This window comes from Diadema antillarum, unplaced genomic scaffold (assembly GCF_040938485.1).
Source record: "Diadema antillarum isolate AM-2024a unplaced genomic scaffold, OU_Dant_1.0 seq00002162_RagTag, whole genome shotgun sequence".
Lineage (NCBI taxonomy): Eukaryota > Metazoa > Echinodermata > Echinoidea > Diadematoida > Diadematidae > Diadema > Diadema antillarum.
The window spans coordinates 75,199-103,113 of NW_027272801.1; the positions used below are offsets into that span (position 1 = coordinate 75,199).

The following is a 27,915-nucleotide window of genomic DNA, read 5'->3' on the forward strand; positions in this document are numbered from 1 at the left end:
TCAATTGTATTCCTCCACCATGTGTTGGCAGAGAGCCTTGACAGCTTCGTAGGTCTCCACTCCGGTCGGGAGGATTTGATTCTCGGGGAGGAGGAAGCCGTACGTGCCGTCGTCCCTCAGCTCCACCACGTACGAGTACTTGGCACCCAGACTTCGAAAGCCCCAGTCTACGCTGCAACCCGACGCCGCATCTGTGGGAGGAAAACCGCGGCAGAGAATGAGTAAGGGTATAGCAAATCTGTGGAGAGTGGTCGTATTTTGTGCGTGTTGTGAGTTTCGAAGCAGGAATTTGTTTAAAATAAAAACACTGTGACTTTCTTTCTTTTTTCATATATAAGCTGAGATCGGGACTCAAGGATTGTCGCTATAAGACAATGAACATGCAAAGATAATCCGGAACACTATGTTAAACACGGACACTTAACTCAGTCCCTAAGAGATTCTAAAATTCTCATACACCGTGTACAACAGGTCTGATGGGCACAGGATTGAATGCCTCATATTAGGGAGTTTTCGCAAGCCACGACGCGGCCGAGATTTGAGTGTACCGTATGCAAAATTTGCTTCTAAGCATGATCAAATCTGAGAAACGTCCCGTCCAGGGGAAAACGAGTACGTTTTTTGGCAAAAATAGTGTTCGGTCCCGATGCTGGGCAGGAGTGAGCCAGCCAGCCAGCCAGCCAATCAGCGATCTTGTCCCCACGCATCCGTCCTGTACCGGAAAGCGAAACTGCCCTGTTACACTTTGCCGGATAGGCCCACCGTACAAAAACGAGCGATATTTTGCTCATCCGTTATTCAAATCGTCAATCCGGTGGACAAAGTGCAACGTTTCCTTTTTAGAGGAGCGTACGTGCACGGGATAGGGGCCGCAGGACAAACGCCCACAGGACAAAACGCACGGGGAACAAATAGGTGACGCATGAGACGTATATACATCGAACGTCAGAGATCCATTGGCGTTACGGCTATCGAGCTATACATTTATTACATCATCTTGGAGCGTCCACAACTTGACCAGTTCTGCATGTTCTGTTTCTACTACCTGTACACTTCACTTCACATTTCATATCATCTCCCATCAATAAGCCAAGGGATCAAAGGCAAAGACTTAGTCTCCTTCTTAATATGTTGGCTACTTGTTGCTATACCTTTGACACCACTTTCTTCATTTTGGTCCTAAATATCACTGACATGCAGATTTACCCAAAAGTTTCTGACTTTACTCAAAATCACTTTCATTCATGCCCAATGTTACTTTACAAATCTAACCTTCTCTATTTTTGTTTCTGATTATTTTTTTTTCAGATGTTCTGCATAATGATTAACAGCCGGAAGAACGTTGATTTTCTGAAGTGAAGGCACATAATTAATCTTCATTGAACTCATCCATTGTATTTGAAGATCCTGAAGTCATAAAACACTATTTTGACTGCATTCAGAATATGTCAGCAATACATTTGTCAAATTTCGACATCGACTCAAGGTGTGAATCAGTCTCTATTTTCTCTCAAACAGTTTCTGTATGTGATACATCAAATTAAATGCATCACAGTCACATGACACTAATGAATATGACACATTTAGATTTTCTAATGCTATTCGAACCTTAACGTCATGGGTTTTGATTTTGATGGCTTCTACTCATTGTCTCATTTTCAACTCATAACTTTTAACCTGTGAATATCCAACAGTTTATCTCAGTGTCGATGCCCAGTCATATCGAACACACTTCATAGCCCCATGATAGCGAATCTGATTAAGGCTGCCCTTTTTTGCTGGTAAAACCTACCACTAGTGTATAAATTATGCATGCTTTCATAAATGTTGTTCAGATTTCTGCAGTTCCTCAGTATTTACAACAATCTTACAACAGCCATGATAGTAAACTGACTGAAAATCTTGCTTTTCCGAAAGACTTGTTGTCCTGTCACAGAGGAGTGAGAAGTTCCCCCCCCCCCCCCGAAGATGATAGTCTTTCCGACTTTGAAACTGTGTGCAATATGCTTTTGGAGGGCCATGTTGGCATTTTGCAGCAATGGACTTTACAGGAGGCCTAGCGGATCGAAACGCGAGGAAAACGACAAAGTACAGAAATGATAAAGGAGAAAACGTCCAACTATGGGACAAGGGGCGGATCGCGCTATCTGTTTTGGTGAGGAAAAACTTTGTGCGTGCACAAAGTTTTCTGGCCGCTCTGACGAACATCACCGAAAGACAAATGGCCATCCAAAGGATAAAGAGGACATTGTAACGCATTTTAACGGATATCAACGGATGCTAAAAATCGACCTTCGGTTCCCATGCGTTTGCCTTATCCGGCAAAGTGTGACAGGGGCAATACGGCCCGCTCATACTACCCAAAAGTCGCGTAAACGCAGGAATCACGCAAGAAATTTGATTGTGCGTGCTTGTCCGTCGAGAATTTTCGCTGATTTACGCGATGAAAATCACCGATGAACTGCGCAAGAACTAACGGAAAGACCACGCAAAAATCACTAACAAACCAAGCACTTTCAGCGCATAAGCGCGCAAAGGCCCAAAATGGGGCGAATTCGTGCTTGCGCGCGACGACTGAGGTCCACGGAAAACCACGCAAAATCTGCGCATTATCATTTATGAATTGCGTATGAATCGCTCATGATTCGCGCAATTTTCATGAATGATCACTGATATTCACGCATATTTCGCGCATTTTTCTCGTAAGAACTATATATGCAAACTACGCAAAAATTACGTAAAACAGCGCAATACTGCGTAAACTTTTACGCGAGCCGAGTTTTGAGCTGCTCAAAACCTGGAATCGTGTAAAGCGCCGATCCGGCGAACATCGGCGGACAATAATTACGAAGGTTCCACGTCAGACAAACTCATTTGCAAATCGTGCATGTATCGCGTAAGGGTCGAATTTCTTACGTGATTCCTGCATTTACGCGACTTTTGGGCAGTGTGACCGGGCCTTTAGATATGGGGACGGGAGTCCGAGTACGGGGACTGTCACAGCTGATTGCTTCCGCGTAATCTCGGTTTTCCCGTCGTGTAGCGAAAACTTCCTATTGTACAGGCCGGTTCTTCAAGTTAACAGCTGCCTGTTTGTGATGACCACGTTGGATACTCTGCTTAAAATATCATATGCATTGTAAAATTCTAATTGGAAATAATATCATAATCAGAGTTTTGTTTGGTTGAATTTCCAAAGGCACTAAAATCATTCCGTTCCGTTTTCTTTTTGACGCTGTCAGGTGCTTATACACTTACACAGAGTCCTGGCTGATGGTCCATACGTGTACGTGGTCCCGTAGACACTCTTCAAGGCGTTCACGGCTTTAGCGGAAGCTGCGTCCTTCAAGGGAGAAACAGTGGTAGGAAATAAAGTACGTTGAGTGTTGCAGCTCATAAGTTAGTAGGTACGAGGTTGTTAAAGGGGAAATCCAGTCCAAATATGAGTTAGTCTAATAAGAAAGAGTAAAATACTACGAGTTCAACGGTACGAATTTGATCGAAATCAGATGAAAAGTAAGGATTATGACATTTTGAAGTTTTGCTATTTTGGGGGAGACAGTTCTTGAACAGACAATATGAACATGTAAATGGCAAAGCGAGCATGTCATTCCTTCACAACTTATCATATAGTTTGCACATAAATTTTGAAATTTCCTGTGTTTCATTCAAACTCAATTATACCCGATGGTCAAATCCTCATAAACTTATATCTAACTGATCACTGTTCCTAAGATACAGTGTATTTCAACCAGGAATAACGTTATGATTCACACTTCTATGACAGAAACATTATATTTTTTTCATTCTTTTTTTACACGATCAATGCAAAGTTGACATGGTTATTTCACTCATTTGCATATTCATACCCACTGTACAAAAACTGTTTTGGAGAAATTATCAAAACTTCAAAATTTCATGGCTTCCTTATTTTTCATTCGATTTCAGTCAAATCTTTACCATTAAACTCGTAAAATTTTACTTTTGTATCAGACTAATTTTTATTTGGACTGGTGGAAGGATAACATTGATTGGTATGGAAATAGATTACAAATATATATATATATATATATATATATATATATATATGTATATATATATATAGTTATATATATATAGTTATATATACATAGTTATATATATATAGTTATATATACATATATAGTTATATATATATAGTTATATATACATATATAGTTATATATATATATATATATATATATATTAAGTATATAGGATGATTGTTGGAGGATTGTTAGAAAATGAATAATTTGGCGATTGCAGCTGATTGACAATTATTGCCTATACATCGACGTAAATAAGCACTGAATTGATAATTGTTTTAGTAGTAGCCATGATAAAAAAAAATATCATTGGCGTACATACTCGAGCAGGATTCGAACCTACGACCTCCTGATCATTGGACAGGCGTCATCTTCTCTAGACCACCGAGCTTTCGCCCGACAGCAAGTGTTGGTTCTAATCCTTATAAGGCAGCGGGTACTGCGTAAATTACTTGGATGTAGGGCAATAATTGTCAATCAGTTGCAATGAAAACATCTCGACGGAAGAATTTCATGAATTTGAATAATTTGGCGATTGTTGACTGGTGATTAGGGAGATCGTCAGTATAATATTGTGTAAAGACAAGGGGCATATGGGAACATGATTGCAGAATTGTTGATGTAAAAAGGAAGGAAATGACTGCAGGTATATAGGTGAATGATGACAGAATAGTAGTTGATAAGATAATCAATGTAAGGGCATGAAAACGTCAGTGGAGATATAGGGCAGGGATGGCCGAATTGTCAGGTTAAGTTATTTGGTCGGGGAATTATCGGCATTGCGCGTTGAAATTGCTTATTGACAGGGTAATAGGACTTTTCAATTATGAAGTCAGGGGAATTAAGGTATCAGCGACACTAATGGACAAAGACATTCTTGAACAAAAGGAAATAATACACATATAGCCGCTTGTCAAACAGGAATAGGTTAACCTGATCGTTTGATTTACCGTCTCATCAAATTTTGGTGCTATGTCCAGACAATTATCTAGAAGTTGCCTCGTCAAAGAGCGTGTATAAGCTGAATCATTTCACATTTTTATTAACATTGGTATAATATTTAGGTTAGGTCTTGGATCATGAACAGTTCATTAAACTACGAAGTGTGTTGGCCCGCAGTGGCGTATCTAGGGAAAACGGCGCCCGGGGCAAGCGCGAAAATTGCGCCCCTAATTTCTGAAAAAGTGTTCAACCCCAACCCCATCCCGGTAGGGACTTTAAAAAAACAAGTCTACATGATATGCTTTTTCAAGCACTTAAAAGGGGTCTTTTGAGGGTGATTTAAATGCAATAAATTCAGATAAATTTTGGCGAGCGAGCGCAGCGAGCGAACCGAAAATATTTGTATATTTCCGCGTCATCATCACGTTTTGTTCTTATCTTTTTTTGTGTGTGATAAATTTTGGCGAGCGAGCGCAGCGAGCGAGCCGACAATTTTTGTATTTCAGCTTACAAAACATGGAATTCTTGTCATTTTTTGCTTATTAAATCTTACAGCTCTAATCAAGAAAATTAATGGTGACGGCCTTATAGATAACGATTTATACCAACAAACTGAGGACTTGAAAAAATACTCCAAATTAGTACGCGCGAGTGAGCCGAAATTTGCATATTTCCGCGCCATCATCACGTTTTGTTCTTATCTCTTTTTTTCTTTTTTTTTTGGAGAAATTTTAGCCAGCGAGCGCAGCGAGCGAGCCGAAAATTTCTGTATTTCAGCTTACAAAACATGGAATTGTTGTCATTTATTGCTTATTAAATCTTACAATTCTAATAAAGATATAGTGACGGCCTTATAGATGAGGGTGATTTAAATGTAATAAATTTAGATAGATTTTGGCGAGCGAGCGCAGCGAGCGAGCCGAAAATTTGTGTATATTTCCGCGTCATCATGACGTTTTGTTCTTGTTTTTTTTTGTGATAAATTTTGGCGAACGAGCGCAGCGAGCGAGCAGACAATTTTTGTATTTCAGCTTACAAAACATGGAATTCTTGTCATTTTTTGCTTATGAAATCTTACAATTCTAATCAAGAAAATTAATGGTGACGGCCTTATAGATAACGATTTATACCAACAAACTGAGGACTTGAAAAAAAAAAAACTTTAAATTAGTACGCGCGAGTGAGCCGAAATTTGTATATTTCCGCGTCATCATTATACGTTTTGTTCTTATCTTGTTTGATTTGGTTTTTTGCGCCCCCCCCCCCCCCCCCGTATGTTCGACACCTTTGGCGCCCTCGTTTGATCCAATAGACGATCGCTTCAGAACGAAAGAAATAAAATTGCAGCCGCTGCTCCGTGTAACATTTTGCCTTCTAACGATGGCATGTGTGAACACTATACATTGTCATTTTGTCCGCGTCATCATCACGTTTTGTTCTTATCTTCTTTTTTCTCTTTATATGACTTTTGGCGAGTGAGCGCAACGAGCGAGCCGAAATTTCAGCTTACAAAACATGGAATTCCTGTGTGAACACAATAAACATTGTCATTTTTTGTTTTCATCTTGTTTGATTTGGTTTTCTCCCCCCCCCCCCCCCCCCCCATCCCCATTCTCCCTCCTTCCCGGTCCGGGCGAGTTTTTCTTCTTCTTCTTCTTCTTCTTCTTTTCCCTTCTTTTTTCTTTTTCTTCTTCGTTTTTTTTCTTTTTTTTCTTTTTTTCGTTTTCGGCGTCCCCAAAGAGTGGCGCCCGGGGCACGTGCCCCCCTTGCCCCCCCCCCCCCCCTAGATACGCCACTGGTTGGCCCCAGATGGCCTCGATGGGGAATACGAGGATAATGAAACGATAATGATGGGAATAAAAAAAGTAAACTTGCTTGACGATCACACTTATACTCATAACACTGATCACGATATCATACACACAATATCAAATATAAATATTAATGACAGCAGTTTGTCTGCCGTCGATTTTCTGAAGTAAACTTGTTTTCGTTTTCCAATACAAAATGTATTGACTGCTATCCTCATCACTACCATCACCATCGTGTATGCCAAAATTTAGGCTAGCCTTGTTTTCCATTCCCATCATCTTAAACAATTAAGATGAAAATGATGAACGGTAAAGTTATTCATCGTCCATCTTAATGCTTTATACCCCGACCCCGCCCACCCCGACCCTGTCCATCCCTCCCCATCACCCCAACTGCCATCACTCACGTGATCGTCCTTCTCCTGTGGGAGAATGGCTGATGCTGAGTACGACCATGGGGCCAACCAGAGCTGCGAATAGCTGTGGAAGTCGATGAAGCTGACGTACTCCTGGTTGGAATCGAGTAGCCACTGAGTAGTTTCGGCGACCTCGGGCTCGGAAGCTTGATTAGGCCCACGATACGTGCTGGCGCACTTACTAGTACTGGCGCCTTGACCTGTAATATTAAGCGCATAAAATTTTTGCTAAGTTTGTGAGGGTGTTGGTGTGTGTATATAATGTGTGCATGTGTTTGGTTGTTGTTCTTGTTTTTAATGGGGTGAATACGTGTGAATTTGTGTAAGTCGGAGTGTGTATGTTGCGTTGCGTATCGTGTCATAGGTTAGCACGCAAAACCATCGTCAGACGATCATGAATGGCATCCGCAACATGTATTCCAATATTTGTTAATATGAATGCTCATACAAGTTTGTTCCTTCGAATACTCTTTAAAAGATACCCCCAAAAGCCAAAACAAAACAAAAACAGAAACAAAAACAAAGAAACAAACTTCGTCTCGATAACTGAAATTGCTCCGTGTGCGATCACACAAGTGCGGTGAGTTGGCTCAGTCGGTAGCGCGTCTACCTTCAACCCATGCGACCCGGGTTCGATACCCGAGTCTCACTGAGCAATGTTGTGTGTAATCATACCATCCCCTCTAGCAAGAGGCAAAACACTCTGTCCCTGGGATAGGACATAAAATGGAGGTCCTGTGAGAAAGAGTCACAACTCATGCTTGTAAAAAAATCCCGCTTCATTCATTCATCGCAAAGAGCAGGGCGTTAAACCCGGTGAAATGGTCCCCCTCACAGCCAACTGGACCCCATGGAAGACCAGCTTAGTGTACCTGAATATGGGCTATCCAGCCATCTTCTCAGATGGAAAATGAACAAACAAACAAACAATGTGTGATCACTCGAATTTGGTATATGCAGAAGAATTGAATTAGCTCTGAGTTTTGAATATGAGCCTTCAATCGAATAATATTCTGATGTGGGCTACATAACGTATTCTAAGAAATCCGTAGAAAATCAGGGTTAGGTTATTGTATTGTACAACATTTCTCTTTCAAAGTCGCGATTATAACTAAGCCCTAATGATTACGATCGTTATCTACTTGAGAAAATTCGATTGTGTCATCGGAAAAGTTGAAGATCGCTTAATTGAAGTCGTCATTTAACTTCAGTCACGATCAGCCAGTAACAACTTTGGAATGAAAAGAATTTTCATGAGCTTCAATGCTGGTGATTTAAGAAAACACACACGTTATACATGCAACTTATACATACGTATAATGATGGCAAGCCGAGTTTTTCGATTTATTGAACATTTGGCTTGCCATATACGCCCGCATTCACAAATCGAGTTCCTATTTATGAAAAATTTGTTGTTGTGAGAGCCACCAAACTGTTCTGCGTAGACCCGGTCATGATACTGAAGAAGAAATAACAGGACAATCCACACGGGAAAGAATATGAACAAACGTGAGGGATAGACAGGAAAATAGATAGATAGACAGCCAAAGACAGATGAGTGAATGCATAGACAAATATATGGCACGCTATTTGCCCAATAATTCCGAAAAACTGTGTTTATCGATAAACACTGTCTATCGATAAAGACTGTTTATCGATAAACAATGTTTTCGCTCGATAAACTAAGTTTTTCGCCCGATAAACATAGTTTTTCTAGAAAAACTCTGTCTAGAAAAACTCTGTTTATCAATCGATAAATATATTTTTTCGCGAAAAACTATGTTTATCGGGCGAAAAACATTGTTTATCGGCCGATAAACAGTCTTTTTCCGAAAAACTGTTTATCGAGTGATAAACAGAGTTTTTCTGGAAAAACTCTGTTTATCGGGCGAAAAACTTAGTTTATCGATCGAAAAACATTGTTTATCGGAATTATTGGGCAAATGGCGTGCCATATACGTACACGCACAGTAACATACGAGTTTGTTGTTTTGTTTTTTATCGTTCCATATTCCACATTTCAACAAATACATAAAACAAAAACATCACAATACAAAAGCATGGATGAATTGTCAAGAACAGCTTATAAGACAATAAAACATGCATTGTGAAATATGAGGAATCTACAAAGAAGCATTGCTTATAGGATGTAGATTCCCAGATGCGGATGTGAGATTATTATACATTTTTTTTCTTACTTGGTATATGTAATTAAAGGAATGACAATTTGTGAATTGGAGAAATGTAGACGCCGAAAAGTAAAAAGAAAAAGAAAAAGCAAAGAAAACAATGTCCGCGGCACAAGACTTCTTGAGAGTTGCGTGATCACCCGAGCGAGGTACAAGTCAGATGCAGTGTACAATAGCAGAGATACCAAATGTGTACAAAGCAAGTTCAGGAGATAATACAGAAATCACGAGCGAGGCACATGACGTATTGTTACATAATCGATAATGTCAGTAATGTGAAGTATGAACAGAGAATGTCGAGGAGGATTGAAGAATAGCTATAGATATGAATTCAGAAAATATAGTTTAAGTTTATGCTTAAATGAATAAAGAGACTGAGATTGGATTAAGTCAACTTAAAGCCAAAACATAGTTCTGGTACGCCTTTAAAAGTTGTCAAATTTCGCTCCCTAATGGGAACGTATGCCTAGGAAATGTGCGGAATAACGCTGTAATAACAAGATATCCGATGGGTAACGACGAAAATGGTTCAGTCTCAGAACTTACCCGGACGGGGTCAGGCTAAACTCGGACTCGGGGATAACTCGGCCTCGCTTTGACGGCGGGCTGAGTTGTATTTGTTGTCCCTCTGGATTGTACAGTGTTGTACTATGGTAGCGGCCTGTATAAACTACATTGTAGCGCTTCGCGTTCTGGCTACTCGCAGTAATGTTCCGAGTTGTTACAACGCGCGCATCAAAAACCTCTTTGATGGCGCGCATGCAAATTAGTGTGCGCCTATCAAGCACCTCTGAAAACAATCGAAGACGCTTGATAAACAGCAACAAAAACTTCAAAGACCGCGCGTCTCAGCAACTGAGATGATGTGCGTATAGGCTTGAGGACCGCGTGCTGTCCATTCTTTTTTGTACAGGATTAGCACGCACTTTCCTGTCTGTTCAGTGAGGCCTCGTTTGGTATTATACAGTAGAATATATATGGCGATCACGAACTGCGTGTAAATTGTCTGAAATAGGGTCGAGTTTTCCCTGAGACCGAGTTAGTCTGGAGCCTTCTTGAATAAAAGTCGGTCTTCCGACTTTTATTATATTTATCAAAACACTCCAAAACGACTCATCATTCCGGCAAACCGCGTCAGCCAGGTAAGTTTCTTTGTAGACTCTTTCGATGTATTGCAAGCAAATATGAAATGGCGCCAGACGGGTTCTCACAGAGCGGGTTGATAGATAGAGTTGCGACACTGGGGTACAAAGGTCACGTTAAAATAGTTCCCCCTGGTCGTCGATGACGACGAATTATTTGTACAGGGTTTTCACCAAAGACGCTTAACTAATAAGACACGAAAGTGCGCGCTAATCCTGTACAAAACAAATGGACAGCGCGCGGTCCTCAAGCGTATTACGCACATCACCTGAGACCACAGTACCTAACTGGTGTGTTTCTACAGCCCCCTCTATCGGATACAATCCGATAGACCCGGAATTTGGGGTTCTGTAGAAACACGCTGAATGATAGCGCGGCTCAGGTGATGTGCGTCTTTGCCTGAGACGCGCTGTCTTTGAAGTTGTTGTTGTTTATCAAGCGTCTTTAGGGAGTGTACCCTGAACTCTATTTTTAGATCATGTTGTTGCCAAATTTTTACCTCCACGAAATAATCCTTATTACTTTAAAATCTCGTTCTTCAAAATAATCCCCTTAATCGACAAAAAGCTACGACTATACTTTTTAATTCTTTTTAAGATAATAAAAATACCCCTGCCTTTGGAAATGAACGATGTTTCTAGGTGTACTGAGTTTGTACTTAGCTCTCTTTTGTATCGTCATGTAGGGTAGCCATTTTGTATCCATTTTTATAGCGCGCCTTCGTATCTTCTTATCTCTACAATCTTTGGTTTTCACATAGGCGTGCAGTACCATACAGACCCAGCGGCAATGTGAGATACCAATTGCTTGCGACGGGAGTGTGACTTGTTGAGAAAAATGTCCTGTTTTTACGGCAATCATGTGAATTTAATTAAGTAGAGGAAGGAGTACTTGCCTGTCGAAGTCAAGGAAACGGATGCAAACAACCGGAAAGGATGAAGTATTTTCAGAGTTGTTTTAACGCTCCTGGATGATGTTGATGGGCGAACGTCAAAATATAAGGACGGAAATATCATGTAGTCCCACTCCTTTACAATTGTTGTTGTAATTCAAAATCCCGGGCTGTGGGTCTTTATTGTTGTTCTGATGACCAGGGGAAACTATTTTGCACTCTCGCGCAAAACCCATGCGCGGAGCGCCTAACTCTACTTTGTGAGAGCCACGGAGCAAAATAACAATAAGTGCATTGTTTGCGTCATAATAGGGTACGCGGTTTTTTATGCCTCCGCAACGAAGTGGCCGGAGGCATTATGTTTTCGGGTCGTCCGTCCGTCCGTCCCGTTTTGTTTTTGTCGATATCTCAAGAACCGTGTGGTGGTTTTACATCAAACTTGGTATGAGGGTATATCCTTGGGGGATAATACTTTGTGTGGATTTTAGGGTCACAGGGTCAAAGGTCAAAGGTCACAGGTTTATTTTGTGATTTTTTTTTGAAATTTCATGTTTTTCTCCATATCTCGCAAATGGTTCAAGGTATCTTCATGGAACTTAGTATATATGCTTGTACCGATAGGCAGTGATTATCTAGGGAAGTTGGGGGTCATGGGTCAAAGGTCAGGGGTCAAAGGTCAAGGTCAACTCCTCAAAATATCACTACTTTCCTTAAGATGCAATATGCCTGAAGGTTTTTTTTTTAACTTGATGTATGGCATGTATTACCCAATATATATTTTTGGGGAAGTTTCTTGCCAAAAGGTCAAAAGGTAAAAGGTCAAGTGAAAGTGCTAAATTGCACTTTTTCCTCCATATCTCGAAAGTAACTCAAGGTATCATCATGAAACTTACATATTTATGCATGTTCAACCTAACAGTGATTCTCTTTGGAACTGTGAGGTCAAAGGTCAAAGGCCAGGTTTAGATAATGCTATTTTCCCATTTGATACTGAAATTATACTTTATCTCAATACCTTGAAAATTACTCAATGCATAAACTTATAAAAGGGTCAAAAAAAATCATCAGTTCCCCAAATACCTGCACTCTGACATTTTAATCATTCATCCAATTGAACCTAGTTCTAGGAAAGTGAACATTCAGCACATTTGTGTCAAACCTGTCATTTTAATATTTTGCCAGTTGTGTGAAACTGTCATCACACTTTGTCAAGACACGTATAGACCTATTAGGAGAACCATGCATTATGGCGGAGGCATATCAGTAGCCGTAGCGATATATCTAGTTAAGGTCTTATCGACATCAACGACCAGGGGGAACTATTTTAAGGGATTGACCAATCAGCGCGAACTTCCGGTGTCGCAACTCTATCTATCAACCCGCTCTGGGTTCTCAAGCCCTTACCAGAACTTTGTTTTCACTTTAAGATGTAGCTGACAATTACAGCAAATTTGATTGTAATTACCGCGCAACGCGGCACCGTCTCACTGACGCTCGGACTATCACCTGACCTAGGTCAAAATATAGTCCACAGTGTAACACACTCTTATTTCTTACGTACTCAAAACTAAAAGTGATCACTCGCTACTGGTGTGTGGACTGAAGAGATCAGCGAAGCAAAAATGACTATCACCATATTAATAGTGTAACGATTTTTTTTTGCTCACTGAGAAAAAAATTCGTTACACTATTAATATGGTGATGTGATGGGTAAACCTACGCTTTATCACGTGTTCAGCCCTTGACCAATCCTGTAGCAAGATTCTTAGTATGTGGAATATAGATCTTTATATACCTCATTTCTAGAATCCTCTCATCTGATTGGTTAAAAGGGGGAGTCATGAAAATAGCTGTGCCCTATTTTTGAGTTACTGTGACCGGGGCGCGCCGGGGCCCGGGCACAGTTAGTAAATAGGTTTGGAGACAGTCGCGGCCCCGTACACATAGATCGCTCATATAATATACGCACCAATGATACGACCGCCGCGCATTCGATCAGCGTGCTGTAAAAGAGACTAGCGGACTGGTTTGACGACCGCCGTGCTGTCGATCAGCATTGATTACGAGTACTGTAAAAGAGACTAAAATATATATTTTCGGTATATAAAACAAATAATGACTGCTTGATATTCGGGGCACAGTTAAAATTATGTAGGCCCTCGGTGATGTGAAAACCATAACCATGCCCTCAGCTTAGCTTCGGGTATGGTTACGGTTTTCACATCACCTTGAGCCCATAATTTTAACTGTGCCCCTCATAGCAGTCATTATTTGTATAATGTATGGCACGCCAATTGCCCAAGACTTCCGAAAAAAAAATATGTTTATCGATAAACACTGTTTATCGGCAATAAACAATGTTTTTTTCCAGAAAAAAACTCTGTTTATCACTCGATAAACATAGTTTTTCAGAAAAACAATGTTTATCGGCCGATAAACAAAGTTTTTCGAGCGATAAACATAGTTTTTCCGAAAAACTATATTTATCACTCGATAAACATAGTTTTTCGCGATAAACTATGTTTATCGCTGATCAACAATGTTTTTCGCCCGAATAACATGTTTTATCGCGAAAAACTATGTTTATCGAGTGATAAACATAGTTTTTCGATAAAACTATGTTTATATTGATCGCTCTATAGACTATATGTTTCTTTGGGCGAAAAACTTAGTTTATCGATCAAAAAACATTGTTTATCGCCGATAAACATAGTTTTTCGGAATTATTAGGCAGATGGCGTGCGATATACGCAGTCTTGTTGCCTTATTGGAGTTTTGCTTCGCCGTGTTTCAGAATGTTCAGCATTTTTAGCAACAACATGATTGGTAACAAAACGTAGTCTGAGCCGGATTTCTATACCTACCTGGGCGACTCCCCGTCTCTAGCTAGACATAATTAACGTTCGATCTGCAGTTTTATTTTGTTTTTAATATTTAGTCTAACTATGTTCGCCAACTCCCCCCCCCCCCCCCCGTTCTTGTTACCGTAAGTTAAAATGGTTTCAGATGTGGAATGAAATGGGAATATAGATGTGGAATATAAAGCAAATAGTCAACTTTTGGTTTCTGGCAATGAGATAAACTTTCACTTCCTCGGCGATCTGAATGTGTACGCTATCTTTCCTCAGCTGCGCTTCGGAAAGATAGCTACATCCAGGTCGCCTCGGGAGTGATTGTTGTCCAATCACCCTCAACAATGTTAATTATCAAAAGATAGATAGATGGGCCTATAGATGACAGAATGGAAAGAGAAAGAGAATTAAAAAAGGAGAGAAAGAGAGGGAGAAAAAGAGGAGTATGAATAAATTTGTATATGAAGACATTTTTTCCAGACATACCTCCCCACTGGTAGGGGTAGTTCCTGTTGGGGTCGACACCACGGCAGGCGCTGCCGGAGTTGACTGAGCGAGTCTTCCTCCACATACGGTCCTGCAGAAGAGACAGAGTGAGAGAGCGTAACGACACCACTGAGGAAACACTCTATAAACAAAGTGCGGATAACAGAACAGCTCATACCGATAAACATCGGTGACATCTTGGGTTTGAGACTGAATTTTGTTTGAGTTTGAGTTTAGGTTTGGGTTTGGATTTGGATTTGAGTTTGAATTTGAGTTTGAGTTTTAAATATGAATTGGGTTTAAGTTAAAGTTAAAGTTTAAGGTTAGAATTTTGAGATTCGAGTTTAGAGTTTAGATTATTAGATTTAAGACTTTAGATCTTAGATCTTAGGTTTTTAATTTTCTATTTTAGAGTTTAAGGTTTAGAGTTTAGAGTTTCAAAGCTTTGAATTTTTCAGGTTTGAGTTTGAGTTAAAGCCCATTTTGAGTTTAGGTCCATTTTAACCTTTGGGTTGTTGTTTTTTTAAGACCACAGTATGTATAGATTCATGTTCAGGCCGTAACTAGGAGGGAGAGAGAATGGGTGTACGGGGAGCACGACCACCACCGACCCCGCAAGCAGTGTCCACTTTAAAGAGGTATTGTAAGTACAAATGAAATTTCAAACCGTTTCAATTTTTCGAAAGATAATCTCTTATCCTCTGGCATATCTGGTATAAAACATTCGTCTCCCACTATATAGTTATGATGAGATAATTATGTCATGACAAACATGCATAGCAGTTTGAGAGCGCTTCCTTGCCAAGCACGTTTCCGATGTAATTTATGATAATGACATGCAGACGTCATAACTAGGAGATGGCACAGTTTGTGTGCATCGACCGAGGTAGCTATCAATGCCAAATCGCACATGAAAGATAGTAATGGAAAGATCATTTTTTGAAAATAAATACGTTCTGATTTATAAATGCCAGAGCGGGTCTGAATTTAACTTTACAACAAACCCTTTGGTATAATATGCTTGGAGTTTTAAAGGTGAATGTATTCATGAATCTGTGGCAATAAAGAGGAATATGGGTTTCCATTGTCTATTTAAGTTCATCAAAGCACCAATAATTGCACGTTCTATCCACAACGTGGTATCCACCGCCGAGCCAGGTTCTGCTACACAGCAGTGCCGCGGTACGCCCTGGTGCCGATTCATGTTCAACTACGTATACAGCTGAGCCTAATGAGGCTGACTCTTCAAGAATGTACCAGTTTCAGAGGAGCACATGTAAACAAAAAAGTATGTATAGACCGATTGTATCCGTCTCTTCTCGTTGGGCTTCTTATCTATAACGTTGGAATTGTAGATGTATCATGGTCTGGGATCAGCCCAGAGTAGAGACACAGTTCATCTCGTAACCATTACTTTGTTATTGCAATACTATTGATCTGCGCTCGCTTGTAACATTTTCAGCTAAAAACGCCCTAAAAGAGGCAAGCTCTATTGGAACATTGGCAGATCTATTCCTTCAGAATGTTTGGGTTACCAATTTTGTGAATTAACCCCCATCACCCTGAAAGTGTTTTTCTTGAACAAGTCTTGGATGCAGCTGCCTTCCATAGAACACAGCGCTGTTGAATTCAAGTGCTCTGTGCGTCCGGACAACGCATCGAGCTATATAGTAGCTGGCGCTGTGTTTTGGGAAGGCAGCCGAGAGACCGGTGCAAGAAACACAACTTTTATTTTTCAGATTAATTCATAAAATCGGTAAGCCAATCATCAATTAGGAATAGATTATAGGCTAAGATGTTCCACTGAAACGCCCTTTTATGGCGTAGGGGCGTTTTGAGGTGAAAATAACTGGCCGGTGCGGATCAGTATATATGGGGTCATCAAAAATTTTATAGCAAAGTGATACGAGAGGATTTGTCTCTACTCTGGGCTGGCCATGTTACATCTACAATTCCAAAATTATATTAGAAATGGGAACATACTGTAGAAATTGGAACATTTCACACTTAACCTTCATAATTTGCATTAAAAAAAATTATAATCCTCCAATAAACATCTTTCATGTGCGATTTCGCATAGACAGATGTCCACATTGATCGGTTGATGCATGCAAGCTGTGGTGACTCCTTGTTATGACATTATCATTATCACAAATTAAATCAGAAACTTTTTTTGGCGAGGAAACGCTCTCATATTGCTATGTTTATTATATCATGTCATTTTAACTTCTTATATAATGAAAAAAGAATACTACAGGATATAAGATATTATTTTTCGAAAAATTGAAACAGATTGAAATTTCATTTTACCTACAATCCCTCTGTAACAAGATTGATTTCAGCTTTAAAGATATTCCTTCCCCCATAATCTATTGTGGTGGTGGGGGGGGGGGGTCATTCTAGACTCGGATATAGACGTAATAGAACTTGATCAGCAGTTCAGAAAAATCATGCAACTGAGTGAATTTTGAGTGGTTTTGGTTTTTGCAACCTGGATAGAAAATCATTGCCTTATCTTACTTCTTTTTTTATTCAAGATTTTGAATATATTCGACTCAAATTGTTCAGTAGAAAGAATAATTTCAAATCTCAATAAAAAAAAATAACAAGACTGATGGGATGGACACTTTCATATAATTTAATCAGTAAATCCGAGAATGAGAAGTAATCAAAGAATTTAGTTTATGGTTGTTGGTTTTTTTTTTTGTGGGCATCTAAAAAAAATACAAACGTATCGTATTACTTTGGATGGATTTTTTAAAGGTGTGCACCGGATCGTTGAAGTTCAATAAAAAAAGGCAAAAGCTCATTCGGTTATATGTGTTTGTGTGAATGTGTGTGTGTTTGTTTGTTTGTTTGTTTGGGGGGGTAAGCGAACACAAAGCTTATTTACTCCTATGAAACTGAAATTGAAATTGAAATTGTCACTGTATCCAACTGTAAGATATACTTACACAACCGTTGGTACAAATACTAGATTTATAGTAAAGCGACAGTAAATATGAGCTGTAGTTCTAGTCGGAGACGATGGTCAGTTAAAATCATTTCGTGAACTCACGTCGGTCATGGTGTAAACGTATCCATCGGGGTTGGCCAAGGGGACGATAACGAAGTCGAAGGTATTCAAGATCTCCGTCGCATCAGAGTCAGTTCCGTAATTTTCGAGGAGCTGCAAAAATGAAATAATGTTATCACACTTTGTCAGTTGTCATGTAGAAACTAGGCCCTTATACCTTTGTTTGCCGCAGTGTGACGGTGTTTGTTCCGTTATCGGTTATACTCTGAAGGCTTGTGCACATAAAAGAATCGAATTAGTGGTAGTCAACTGCATTTCAATCGTTATTTTTGTTTTCGCTGCTTCTACATTTTGTATATCTAAGAGAGGGGAAAATTCGTCATTTACGAGAGCATAAAATAGCATCGTCTTTGTATTATCATCATTATTGTTATTATCATTATTATTGTTATTATTATTATCATTATTATTATTATTATTATTATTATTATTATCATCATCATCATCATCATCATTATTACTATCATTATCTATTCGGCTTTCAGTCATAAATATCACAGTGCATTTTTCGAAATCAGAACATACACTGGAGTGGTAAGGGTGCACCAGGTTGGGCAGCCCGGGTCTGGAAAGAGCCAACTAAAATAATGACTTGGGTATATAATGGGTATCGAGTCTATGTGCATGTGTATAACAGTATATGCGGTTGTGGAAAACAATAACACAAACTTTGTGTCATGTAATGTGATTTTCTGCTTGTATTTTCTGCTGATATTTTCTACTATACACTCTTAAAATATTGGGTAAATTTAGTTGGGTAATTTTTGGTTATTAAAAAAAAATCTATCATAATTGTGGGCAATTATCGCCCAATTGAACTTTTAGGTGATTAAACCAACATTGGGCAATTATTTTTACTTAAATATAGGACGAATATTTACCAACAGAATTGGTAATGGATAGTTGGGTACTTTTTGCTTCGCTGTTGTGTATAAAGTGACGCATTCCCTTTGCGTGTTGGGTAATTTTTGTCGGCCAACTGATACTTGGGTAGAAATTCGCCTTATATAATTTACCAACACTATTTTGCACATTAAGCCTGGGTATTTCTTATCAGTACTTGGGTAATTTTGTTACGTTTCTTTCTAAGTTGGTAAATTTTCATGGACAAATAAAAATATCTGTGCGTGTACGCGTTTATGTGTGTATGTATAATGTGACGGTGTGTGTGTGTGTGTTATAGGCCTACGTAAGTACTATGGAAGGATGTAAGAATTACTACAGGGTGTTCTCCGTTTTAGGAGTGGGACGGGGGACAACACACACACACACACACACACACACACACACACACACACACACACACACGGTATTGTCTATATATATATGTCAATAAGGTCCAAGCTGCGCTGGATGCGAAAGTTTCTCGCGAAGGTCAATGGTCGAAAAAAATGTCCAATTGCAATGCTAAATCATGTGAAAAGTATTGTTCTGATGTGGCTGTATCTGATTGGGAAAAAGTAAAAAACGTAGTGAAACAAACCCTACATGCTGAAGAGGAAGCATTCTGGATGGAAAAGGTAGCTCCCCTTGTCATGCAAGGTGATTTTTTAAAGCTTTTGCAATTAGAGAATTCGGATCTGACATGGCGTTCAATTATGTTCTCTTTTCCAAAAAGCGTCCTCAGTTTTATCACGAGAGCGTCTATCAACTGTCTACCTTCAGGTGATAATCTCCGCAGATGGGGAAAGAAATTGAATTCACGTTGTTATTTGTGTGGTAATCATGAAACGCTTTTCCACATATTAAACAATTGTAAAAAAGCGTTGGAACAAGAGCGATATGATTACAGGCATGACAGCATATTGAATTATGTGAAGAATTTTATCAGCGATAACATTACTTGTACTGGAAATTTGGATTTGTATGCAGATTTAGATGGTCATCGCGTGAATGGTGGCACCATACCCCCTGATGTTGTGATTACAGCAGAACGCCCCGATATTGTGATAGTGAACAAGAGAGATAAGCAAGTTGTAATTGCAGAGTTGACAGTTCCATTTGAGCCCAATATCAAAGATGCAAATAAAAGAAAAGAAGAAAAATATGCGCCCCTTCAAGCAGACATTGAATCCCATGGTTACAAGTGTGATCTTATTTGCTTCGCAATTGGCTCCCGAGGACTAGTTACGAAAGAAAACAAAAAGAAAATCTGTTCCATACTAAGATTCGCAGACAAACAAGCAAAAATGAAACCCCACATCCAGGCCCTGTCCAAAATATCTATTGTTTCCTCTTATGCCATCTATAATGCATGTAAAGGACCCATCTGGACCCTGTTTTATAAAGAGTTAGAATTGACTATACAGTTGATTTCAACTGTAAGTCTATGGCTGCCTGTGTGGTAAGGAAATCTAAAATCGATTTTATCTTTTGATAAAACGGGGCCCTGGAATGTTAAAGCTTTACTTACACTGTGAAGTTGAAAACAAGTATTTGCGTTCGATCTACCATGAGTATGTATGGCGGTTGATGATTTTAGATAGGATGATTGTATATTCATTTATATTATTAGTAATTTTTTTTTTTAGTGTTAAGATTTTATGTTTAGGTTTATATATGGAAAAAAGAATTTGAGACTTAGTTCATTATTAGTATATGATATGTTAGATGTGATGTTATAGGATTTGGTATTGTTAATTGTTGTTATTTTTATTGAGAAAGTTAAAGTAGAGTTTTTGGAGAAGAAGTTACGAAGGTGTAAAGTGATTTAATGGTAATGGAGTAAAAGAAAGGTATAAGAAAAGCAGGGGGAAGGCAGAGAGAGAGAGGGAGGGAGAGAGAGAAGGTTTTATGAGAACGATTTATGTGAAACGTAAAGAAATAAAATAATAGAATGAGATGAAGTTTTATCATTTGGATAAAAAGGCATGTTTTGAAATGAAATATATGTATTGCATATTTTGATTCGTTTGTGTATAAATGTATCTTTGGTAAAATTGTTTGTGAGTACGCAACTGTAAAGGAGTGTGTTTTTTTACAATGTATGATGTATTTACATGTTTTTCTGTATCGTCCTTTGTCTTTGCCTTGTGCCTCCTGTTCAATCCAGGAGACAACCTAGGCCTTTCATGTTACATTGGTTATTGATATAATAAACAGTGCTGAACAACAACCCCCTATATATATATAAGCAAGAGCTACATTGTGGACGTATTTTGACATAAATATCTTACGCTTCCCTTTATTCCGTCAACACCGGAGGGGTTAAAAAATCAACATTGTGGGAGTATCTGTCTGTGGGAGCAAACTACAGGAAACTCCTACAATATTGCTAGTTTGTGTTTTTTGTGTTTGTGTGTGTGTGTGTGTGTGTGTGTGTTTGTGAGTGTACGTGCGTGTGTGTGTCGATTTGGTGCAAATAGTTAGATGATACAATTTGAAACCCATATACCTGACTGGACTTGCTTACCATTTCATTCCAGATTAAAACCCAGTAACTAAAACATTGAAATTTTGATACCAGTTGATACCAGTTGTTTTCTGTTGGTTTCTACTGGCTTTTTTTTTTTTTTTGCTCATGAATATTCATAAGCTATTCAAATTCTCTTCTTGAAAAAGATCAAACATTGTTAAATTCAATTCTTTTATAATGATTTCAATAACCTCTGAAATGTCTGAAGTGTACTAGACATTTTTATTGAATATCATTGCTGTGATATTCACAATTTCAACTTGTACCACTTGATGAGATATTTTCATATTTTTATAATAAAAGTGTAATATACATGGTAACCATGTCTTAAAGCATTACAACTAAATGGCCCTATATACGTATGTGAATGAAATATCACTGGTACTAACTAGGTCTAGGATGTATAGGTTAAGCCTAGATATATACTTGTAGGTAAAGGCTTTACGACTAGCTGTCCAGGATTATGATATAGGTAAGATATGAACACTGTCTTGACATACACATGTTCTGGTAAACACCCATACATCAAATAATTCAACAGAAATTTCTTTGATTAACCAAAATTCAACTCACTAAACAGTTGGACAAATGGAAGTTGGGCATTATCTAACTGAGTACAATTGGTTGGGAAAAACTCAAAATATAACCAACGGTTGGGAAGTTGCAAAATTGGGTAAAGTCTGTTTGGTCAACAGCTGATGGGCAATTTAATTTGCCCAACCACATAGCACATAACCCAACATCAGTTGGGCAGATTTTAACCAATAGTTGTGAGGACAGTATGTTGTCTAGTGTTGATTAAAAGTTTTGACCCAATTTTAAGAGATTATGGTGATGATTATCAAGATGACATTTTGATGATAACAAAAATCATATTATAATATCGGTTGTTAATGATCGTGACTGAAGGACATTGAAAGTTTGACACCTTGTTCAACATTGCGCTTGCGCACTGGGCAGGTATTGAACTCGGAATCTTCCGTTTCTGGACCCATTCACGATGATTCATCTGCCACAGCAGCACGACATAGATAGCTCCCATATAGGATATAGGAAATCTGTACTTACCTTATTGGTGATGTACATGACAGTGGCTGGTGTGATCCATTCACGGGCGTGGAGACCGCCCTGCCAGTACACGGCCTTCTTCGTTCCGAAGCCACCAGTGCGAATCTATTGATGAGGAGTGGTGTACGTATTGTAAGTGGATAAAGAATATAAATACGGATCATTATGATCTGAAGCTACCCCGCCGTTATTTTTCATCCTCTTTTCAGAGAGACTTGATTGTTCTTGGAATATCAGATTCAATTTTGACAGTAACTTGCATCACAAAGAAAGGATAACTACTGGAATAATGGAATATTCTGAATGTCTTGTATTTAATTTGAGTTGGCATGAACTTTTCACTTCTTAGACACCGAAACGCGGGGACATAAGTCCTAAATTCATGTTCATGAAGAGGTTTTTTTTTTTTGTTATTATATAACAAAATGACGAAAATGTTTATGATTTGCGTTCATAATTATATTTTCTCTAGAGTCTCCTCCTTTTCTTTCCCTTACACCTCCTCCCGTATCGCTATGTTTATGCACTAAATCCACTGACTTTGTCCTCAGGACACTTTTCATCTACAACATTTTTTTTCTTTTGGCATGTACTAGAAATTAATTTGGCACTTAATGTCGTATATTGTAACCCCAACAATTCAGAGAAAGCTTGGGACGCCAACCAAGAATTCTAGCGCGTCACAAAACCATAAATGACTATGCTATTCATTTATTCATTCTATTCTTTTTATCATTCGGAGGAAAGGTCACAACTACCTATACATTTACAATATACGAGTTTATGAAAGCAATCTAATTTTCACCGTTGCAAAAGGACAAACGAACTTGCTCAATCATGAATCATGCGCAAAATTACGCCTGACTTATGAGGCCTACGTAGGAATAAAGAGAGCTTTATGAAACTAAATGTTAAGTTGTGAGTAAACACTGTAAAATCGCATGTGCGCATGATTTTTGGAGTTACGCATGAGTCAGAGTCTCGTTTTTGAAACAGTTATTAACCCCTGAATGATTAGTATAATATAGGTAATGAACGTAGTCTGTATTATAGACTCACTCTGAGGGCATTGATTTGTCGTCCCTCTGAAGATTCGGCAATTTGAAATCGTTCAACAAGCGAGCTGTACTGAGCTGCAATATCAGCCGTCCACTGCTGGATCTGTTGGTATGAAGGAGAAAACATGCTTCTTAATAATAATGATAATAGCGCTTTTTTCATCGTTCGCCTCTCAGCTCACTCTTGTGTATTTGGCTCCTCATAAGGCTTATACCCCACAACGAAAAAGAAAATGGCATTTTAACACAGAGAGTCACTGCCACCAAATATCAAAGACAGAGGCTGATCTTACCATGCATAGTGCAGAAGTGCCAGTAATCTATGAAATCCTTGTTCTTCCAGGCATAAAACATAATTTATTTTGCCCTAAAGGTTGACGATGATCAATTGCCAACCACAACCACACACACAAACACACACACACACACCCAACACACTCATACACCCCAGCATAGGCTAACATGCACACCAGACAGGTTAATATTAAGAATTACCTAACACGTCAGATCTGCATTACCCGATTTGAGTTGACTTTCTACGGTGTAACAAAGTACCCCATGTGCTGTAACAACTTACCCCATCATCGGGGAAAGTTGTTACAAAATTTTGTGTTTATTGATTACGTAATATCTTGTTTATATTATCTGGACTTCCAAAGTTTGTACTGTTTTTAATTAAAGGGAGAAATAAGGTATCCTCACAGCAAAAATGAAGCCGATTCCTCTATTCGTTTTTTGTACAGACCTAAAAATGTGAAAATTGTAACAACTAGACCCGGTCTCCCCTACAAGCTGATGGTTTGAATGTTCATAAGACTGCAGAGAATGACTGCCATGAATAATGAAAGACAGAGCCTGATCTTACTACATCTTGAAGCAGAAGTGCAAGTCATCATTTATGAAATATTTGTTCGTTTATTCATAAAACAGATATTGCCTTAAATTTCTATCAAAATCTGAGCTGAAAAATACTGAAAAACTAAAGTGTAAAGAAATACTTGACTGTTGAATCGAATTATATGAGATCATTTTGCAGTGTGATAGAAAGTCAGTCTTTCAGTCCAGAATAACTCACGTTCTGAGATTTATTTTTCCTTGCTAACCACTCGATCGAGTGTATGCTATATACTCGTTTGTTATGAGCAATATCTCTGTATCACTGGTTTTTATCTTAAAGATTATGTTTACAATCGGGATCACTTGCTGACCTTCATTTCAAATTGTAAATAATAACATCGAAAACAAGCCACGAAATCGTTTGATTTCATCCCCAAACAAAATTCGAACAACCAAAGACTTACCTCATCGTACGTGTGGTATACGCTGTAATCGAAGTCGGCAGCCGCGTCGATTGATCGAGAAGGCGTGGTCTCGTCGATTAAGGCTTGGACGTCATTGATCATGATAGAGAACTCGAGTCCGACAGACTCCAGAAGTCCCTTAAACTCGTCCAAGAATTGCGGTGGAACCATGATGTCAGTGGAGCGCTGAGTGGTGGTGGAGGGGTACGTCCAGAAGTTGACCTGCATATAAAATAGCCGTAATCAAAGCATGTTATTATGATTTCTTAATTTGTTCTTTCTGTTTGATTTGGAAATGTAAACGTTACACAGATACAGCATTAATCTCAAGTGAGATAGTACTCTGCATGAACAGGGACCAACTCCAGCATTTAGGAGTTGTTTGAAATTGCAGTGATTGCAGTTAGAGAGTATACCACAAAACTTAAGTTGCCAGGATTGATTTCGCTTTAAACCTCCTGTTATTGGCTGTTGCCAGAGTAACCGTAACTGCTGCAGTGTACAACAATGATCGCAGACCACTTCGTGAATGGCCCTCGGCCTCGTCCAGGCCTATCAATCAACAAGCTCATCTAATCTATTTTCATGTTTGCAATATTGTCGAGTAATCTTTTGTGGAATTCAAAGAACATTATGAAATTCAAGCAGTGGCGGATCCAGGGGGGGGGGGGGAGAGCAGGGGGCGCACGTCCCCTTTATTTATCATTAAAAACAAAAGAAATAAAAAGGAAAAAAATGAACTGAAATTCGGAAGTGGCACCGGAAATATTAGCTGCCCCCCCCCCCCTTTACAGAATTCCTGGATCCACTCCTGAATTCAGGTGACAGCATGACATTAGCATACAAACAGTTCAAGTTGGCGAGTTTGAAATGATAACATGTATAGAGAGGATTAGAATGGGATACAGCCAGGCCAGTTCTAGTTTTGTATGATTCATTCTGGAGTTCACATGTATGCATTTTGTTACTGTGGTTGAAGGATGAACACAAGAAAATGTCCGTTCATGAGAGCTCACCTTTCCTTCTAGTTCGGACTCCAGGGAAGAAAGGAATTTCAGCTGGGATTCGTCACGGGGATGGATGGAAAGAGTTTTGTATCTGTTCCGATACATCGGGAAAACAATAGATAGCCAACATGTTAGTGGGTTTCTTTGTGGCGGGAGAGGTCTTGTCATACTATAGGGTTGTATGGGTTATGGTTAGGGTATATAGGGTATAGGTGTAGCTGACGTATATACAGGGAGTAAGGGGTGTTGTTGTGTTTAGGGTTATCTTACATTATTTTGGGCAGAGACCGGACACGCAGCAATCGGAGTGCCATATTGCACATTATTACAACCGTAATCAGCTCAACAAACAGTCTTAAGACTGTTCTAAGACAAGATCTGCTGAAAGTTCAGATCCTTTGCTCCAACAAACAGACTTGATAACAAAGATCAAGTGAAATATTTTAGTCATTTAGTAGGAGGGCTAAGGATGCCTTGGAGTCATCCATTTTGTATGGGAGAGGAAAGTCTTCTCACAAGCAAGCACGTGAGAAGGATTTTTTTTTCCCAAAGAGGAGGACACGGTGTCGGACGTCTATATGACCAGAAATCCACATAGCAGCAACAAATATAGGATGTACTACATCAGGTCTCCATTCCACACAAGGGAAACCCTTGAGAGACCACTGAGAGACCAAAAATTTGCAAGATCTCTCAGCAGTCTCCAAGATCATTTGGAAATAGCTTCTATATGTGAAATGTCTTAAAAGAAAGAAAAAAAAAACTTTACAGATCATGAAAAGAATAAGAAGTGATTTTCCATTAATCAATTATTCAATCAGAGATCTTTGTGGGACATTGAAGATTACCGAACCTTTACAGAGAGACCTATAAGACTATTGATAGATTAATGAAAAAAAAAATCCTCGACATACTTCCACAGATAATCGAGAGATCAATCAAGATCCCTAGGAAACTAATCTTTCATTTATTTATTCATTCATTCATTCATTCATTCATTCATTCATTTATGTTTTTATTTCGATGATATCCCTCAATGATCTTTTATTGATCGTCTCCAAAAATGTGCAATTCTTGAGAGACTGTCTACAGATAATTTGATGAAAGACATACTAAGAACCTTGTGCACTCCTTGAGAGTTCGCTGAAAGACTCCCTAAAGACCACAGAAAGAAGATTTTCATGAAAAACTGCCTAAAGACTACTTTGAGACTTGTTTCATTTTGTAGACAATGGAGACGACGAAATTCATCGAAAGATCAATTAGCAGGCATTAAAGACTTCGGAGATCATTACACAGTCATGTATAAAAAATTTAGTGAATGATCATAAAGAGATTTGTCAATTTTTGCGGTCTTTAAGAGGTCTTGCCCAATGAGGAATGGGATGTAATTAGTGACCATTGGTGACGCCAAATGCGTTGACCATCTATTAGTATACTAGCAACAATGAAACGAGCCACAGAGGATGACTCCTTTTCGCCATGTTTAGGTATGCTGCCTATAGGCCTTACATTCGAGGGGGTTCGAGTAAAAAAGTATGTTGGTACACAATACTGTCATCACATGTTGACGTCAGCATTATGCTCTCCCTATAAAGGAGTAGAAGAAAATTCTGTTGGACGTTCAGATTGATTTTAATTGATTGCAATAAAATTGCAATAAAAAAATCCTTTCAAACAGGACGGAAGGTATATAAGAACTTTGGAAAAATGAAAATTCGCATAGTGTTCTGATCAGACAGTGAAATCGATCACAATCACACACAAAACTTAAGGAAATTACACGAGGCAACGACATTATCACCTGAGACATTTCATACTCGATGACTGATGAATTAATATTCATATTATTTTATCATTGCCGAATTATTTCAGTACTAATATTTGATGTGAATGGTTCAACGCCCTGTAGTAAGTAATGTAATCATCACAAAAAAAGAGGAAATTAAGCGATTGCTATTTTGTGCATAATACGCCAAATTAGAGTTCTTTGACTCAGTGATATCACGCGTATTCATCCCCTATTCAAATTCCATTCTTTTTTGTTTTGGTACGATTTCATTTTTTGTTTCGCAGTTCTGTTTTGTCTGATTTTATGATATTCAGTATAAAATTCACTCTATTCTCTTCGGAGTTAAAACCGTTAAAGGACAAGCTCACCCAATTATGGTATTTGTAGCAACATTTAAGAAAGC

General features: G+C 38.8%; 1 protein-coding gene across 1 annotated transcript; it reads right to left on the reverse strand.

Moving 5' to 3' along the window:
* On the reverse strand, positions 1-26,903 carry LOC139714110 (carboxypeptidase B-like). The gene is made up of 10 exons (XM_071625822.1): positions 26,849-26,903; positions 25,730-25,815; positions 24,714-24,935; positions 23,414-23,515; positions 22,355-22,459; positions 17,854-17,964; positions 14,796-14,886; positions 7,225-7,433; positions 3,259-3,343; positions 1-191 (listed from the first exon to the last, which is right to left on the reverse strand). Exons 1-10 carry the CDS (start codon positions 26,901-26,903, stop codon positions 1-3), a joined length of 1,257 nt encoding a protein of 418 aa, XP_071481923.1.
* Positions 26,904-27,915: the final 1,012 nt, after the last annotated feature.

What these genes read in the sequence shown, in the direction of transcription:
- LOC139714110 (XM_071625822.1), bottom strand. Translation starts at nt 26,903, where the DNA reads ATGAAAATCTTCTTTCTGTGGTCTTTAGGGAGTCTTTCAGCGAACTCT. An exon ending in TATACCACACGTACGATGAG is followed by an intron (nt 23,516 to 24,713) that starts GTAAGTCTTTGG and finishes TCATACCAACAG; the next exon opens with ATCCAGCAGTGGACGGCTGA. An exon ending in TCATGTACATCACCAATAAG is followed by an intron (nt 17,965 to 22,354) that starts GTAAGTACAGAT and finishes TCATTTTTGCAG; the next exon opens with CTCCTCGAAAATTACGGAAC.